Consider the following 4,391-nt stretch of genomic DNA (forward strand, 5'->3'; position numbering starts at 1 on the left):
GAGGCTCCACGTAACGTAATTGGTTTTTTATCAGTTTTGTGATGTTTGCAGTGTTGATTATTTGGTTCTTGGATATTTTGAATAATGGTACGAGTAGTGGAAAATGCAGAGATGTCTTCTGAATCTATTATGGTTGAAGAAGAACATGGAAAAGAGGAAAAAAAAAGATACAGAAAAGAGAAAGGGGAAAAGACAGGTTAGAAACATGGGTGTTCTGATACCATAAAGATGTTGAGAACAATGTATTGATTTTATTGATTAAAGGTAAGGTATATATATACATACAAGATGAGATTGGGTTGTTTGACCAAATCTCAATTAATAGCGAATCAAATATTCTAAATCTAACTAATTACCTAATCTATGGGATTTGTTATCAATTCAAAATATTTACAGCACCTAACAAGATAATTACAGAAATATACAATTAAATAATTAATAAAACAATTCCTCTAATAGTTTATAACTTAAATTTAGTAAAACTTTTTTAAATATATATGTTTATTTAATGCATACTCTTATATAATTTATTTAATGCATACTTTATAACTTATTTAAAACTTATTTTTCCAAAACTTAAAAGTTACATAACATGGTTAAGACTAATTATAACATTAAAAAAATGTAAACTTCATAAATGATAGTTTTATTTTAAAATTTTCAATTAAATTAACTTAGAGAATAATTAATTGGGAACGAGTACTCCTAATTAATTTAATTTTCTAAATATTTAGTTAAAATTTAATAATAAAAATTTAAATTTTAAAAACAGAATTTGATTAGTTACGTAATACAAAAAAATTATATTTTTTAAACAATAGAATTAAATTATTTTTAAACAATCCTTAAAAACAATGATTTTTCCTTACAATATTATTTTAAAAAAATTAAACACTATCCATACCGTATTATAATTTTTTTATAATATATAATAGTTGGATAAAATGTTTTTACAATATGTTTACCGCATGTAAAAAGTATTTTTTTAAACTAAAATTTTTTTTTAAATAAAAATATTTTTGTGAAATAATATAAATTTACATTTTATAATATTACTTAATTTTAAAAAATAAAAATAATTTAATTTTTTTAAAATTTATAAATACAATTAACCATACATCACACGAGTAAGAAAACTAATATCATATATTAAACTCTAAACTACTTCATTGATGTTGAAAGTTAGGCTTTAAAATGATTTTAGCAAAGTCTAAGATGGTTTCAGTCATTCATCCTTCTTTCTAAGGTAATACAATCATGTTAAGATGGTATATTCAAGATTGAAGGTGAATAAAATGATCAAAATATCATATCAAACAATCGAAAGATATTTTGTAGAAAGAAAAACATTAACTTAGTTTGTGTTGTAAATCCTAAATATAATGCTTTTACCTATTAGAAATTACAATTCATTTACATTTTAAAGCGTATATAACTTAGTGAGATATATATACTCACATTGATGCATAGATACATAACCTAATCTGATTTAGTCCTTAATTTTGGGAAGATTGCAAATCTGAGCATATTTGGTCCACGTATAAAGTAGTAAAACACAACAATCAGAGCAATTTGAACTAAATTCTTTAAATTCAACTACAATACAAGGAGTGCTTTTTAATGCAATCAATGACAACTCAACAACAATCTTAGCATAAACGTGAAGTAACTAAAACCTTAGAAGTATGCAAAACCATCAAACCATGTACTAGACTAAAGCCTAGCCTAACCAAGACTAACATCTCTGCCTCTCTCTCTTTATTATATATATTTACTTTCTGTCTCTCATAATGCCATAACAGAATTTACTACTTCCCATTATCACGCGACATACTATACCATGGCTTCTAACTCTATTAGGACCAATTATTTTCCATATTTTCCTCTGTCACCACCCCATGGTACTCCACTGCCTCCAAAAGTATCCCCCCCAAAGCTGACCCCTCCTTATAAACCTCCATCTCCAAAAGTGGCACCACCCCATTATATTCCAACCCCTCCAAAAGCACCTCCGGCTCCACATAACCCCATTACGCCACCACAACCACATTCAGTGCCTGCACCGCCACATCATCTAACACCACCCGCAACGCAACCACCTCCCTCTCCTACTGTGGCACCACCATCACCTCCTAATAAACCACCTCCCTCTCCTACTGTGGCACCACCATCACCTTCTACTAAACCACCTCCCTCTCCTGCTATAAAACCACCACCCTCTCCTACTCTGACACCACCACCACCCTCGCCAATTGTGCCTCCACCACCCCATCATCCATTCCATTCACCTCCACCACCTCACTCTATTTCTCCACCATCACCACCTCATGTAATTCCGCCTCCACCACCACCATCCGGACATCATTCAACTGTAATAGTCATTGTCTTTGTTTCTATCGGCGGTCTGTTCTTTTTCGCATTCCTCTCAGTTGCTCTATTCTGCTTCATTAAGAAGAGAGCGAAGAAAACGGTTCAAAAAACAGAAATACTTAGCATAGATGAACATGTAAAAGTCGAGGAAGCCATTGTACCAGGCCCTCATGGTGCACAAAACACCGTATTACTTGTAGAAGACGATATTCGAATTGACGAAGAAATCAAGAAAAACAAAAATACTAGTGAAGGATTATTGCATTCACATCTTAAATCTTTACAAGAAATTTCTCATTCTCAAGCTTGTGATGGATACGGCGGCAGCAAAGCCTCCTAGCTCACTCGTCATCACCAGCATCAGTTGTGAGAATGAATGGCATCGGTAATGAACTAATAGCTCGCTCGATCGTTATGCTCCATAATAATCCTGCTGTGCTGGATTTTGTTATACTGAATTCCCCCCATACTTATTATATCTCCTTTGGGAGTTGGTGTGAACTTCTTCAATGAGATACTTTGCTGTACTCATCGACTTTAAACGAATAAAATTTCTCCAGCAAATAATATATAGTGCTACATCAAATTCAAAAATTCAATTAAATTAATAGAGAATTTTACTCAATTTAATTTTACCATAAAAAATTTTCAATCCAAATCCTTTAAAACTAAACTGAATTTAAGTTGAATTCGAAATTGTCAACCCAGAATAATTAGTTAAAGTAAATGAAAGTAATCCACACTTACATTATGTATATTTTAAGAAGAATTAATAAAATTACATTTGTAAACTAAATTAATAGTTTAATTTACATAAATTGAAATTATCAATTTTTATTCTAATATTTTTTTTTGCTCAATCAAAATAATTTTATTAATAATAAAATCCTAAGAACATGATAGCAAAAGGAAACAAAAGAATACCCCAACACTAATAACCACTACAAGCAGACTGATTAAAACGAAAAAATCGTCACTGAAAACAAAAATTCGTCTGTTCAAGTTTGAATATTATATACCAACAGTCGTGACGGTTATTCTGATAGAAAAATCATCATCGGTTCATGTAGCGTGGGTATAAACTTTTAACAATGAAGGATGTGACATCAAACAGTTGTGAGGCTTTATATTGATGGTTTGTTTAACGCCTCAATTTATTTCGATATTCCGTACGAGATTCTTCTAATAACTTTTTAATAGTAAATCCGATAAAAAAAATTCATTTCCTATCAAATTTTATTACTTTCAAATTATTGGGAAGTCATTGGAGTGTATTTTGAACTATTTTATAGTTTCGAGCCTAATCGGATAAAAATATAAATTGAAGGGTGAAATATTATTTTTCTTCTTGAGGGCTTTTAGCCATTTGGAACCTAAATATGATTAAATATTAAAGTTTATGGTGATGTGTGCCAATGAGATGATTTTTGAAATTAAATACCAAAAATTAGCCATTAATGATCAATTTTGACTACAGACCCTGACTCTTTGACTTTTGACACAAGCCTTGTATTTTAAGTACTAGAAACAAAAATAAAAGGGGAAAAGGAACCCTATGTCGCTCCATATCAGCAAGCTTGGATGGCGACCAGAAAGTTTCCATTTTCTTCTATTTATTTATATCCTACACAAATCTCCTTAAATCTTTAACTATTTTCTTGTATTTTCTTACAAAATGACCTTGTAGAAATCATATTAGCATAAAAAATCATCACCATTCTCATCACCCAAACACATAGAGTTTGAATTCTAGTGTGAGAATGTTGAGCTAGAGAGAGAAGGAAATGCTTTTGGCAAGAATTTGTGTTTTCTTAACATTCCATCAGCTCATTTCATGTTTGTTTACTTTAAAATGGTTGTTGAGCCATTAGTATGACCATTTAATGCTAAATTTGCTTTGTAAAAAAATATTGTTTAGTATGAATTATGGAGAGAAAGAGCTTGCTAGAAAAGGTCATAGCAAAGGTCTGGAGAAAATAGTAGAGTAAAGGCGTTGGAGTAGCTTCCTATCATCTTTTGCA

At 30.7% G+C, this 4,391-nt stretch overlaps 1 protein-coding gene across 1 annotated transcript; it reads left to right on the forward strand.

Annotated features, from left to right (window-relative positions):
- The first annotated feature begins 1,637 nt into the window (after positions 1-1,637).
- Positions 1,638-2,932, forward strand: LOC107890782 (protein TRACHEARY ELEMENT DIFFERENTIATION-RELATED 7A). Its single transcript, XM_016815320.2, has one exon. It carries the CDS (start codon positions 1,841-1,843, stop codon positions 2,708-2,710), a length of 870 nt encoding a protein of 289 aa, XP_016670809.1. The 5' UTR covers positions 1,638-1,840; the 3' UTR covers positions 2,711-2,932.
- The last annotated feature ends 1,459 nt before the right edge of the window (positions 2,933-4,391 follow it).

This window comes from Gossypium hirsutum, chromosome A11 (assembly GCF_007990345.1).
Source record: "Gossypium hirsutum isolate 1008001.06 chromosome A11, Gossypium_hirsutum_v2.1, whole genome shotgun sequence".
NCBI classification, from domain to species: Eukaryota; Viridiplantae; Streptophyta; class Magnoliopsida; order Malvales; family Malvaceae; genus Gossypium; species Gossypium hirsutum.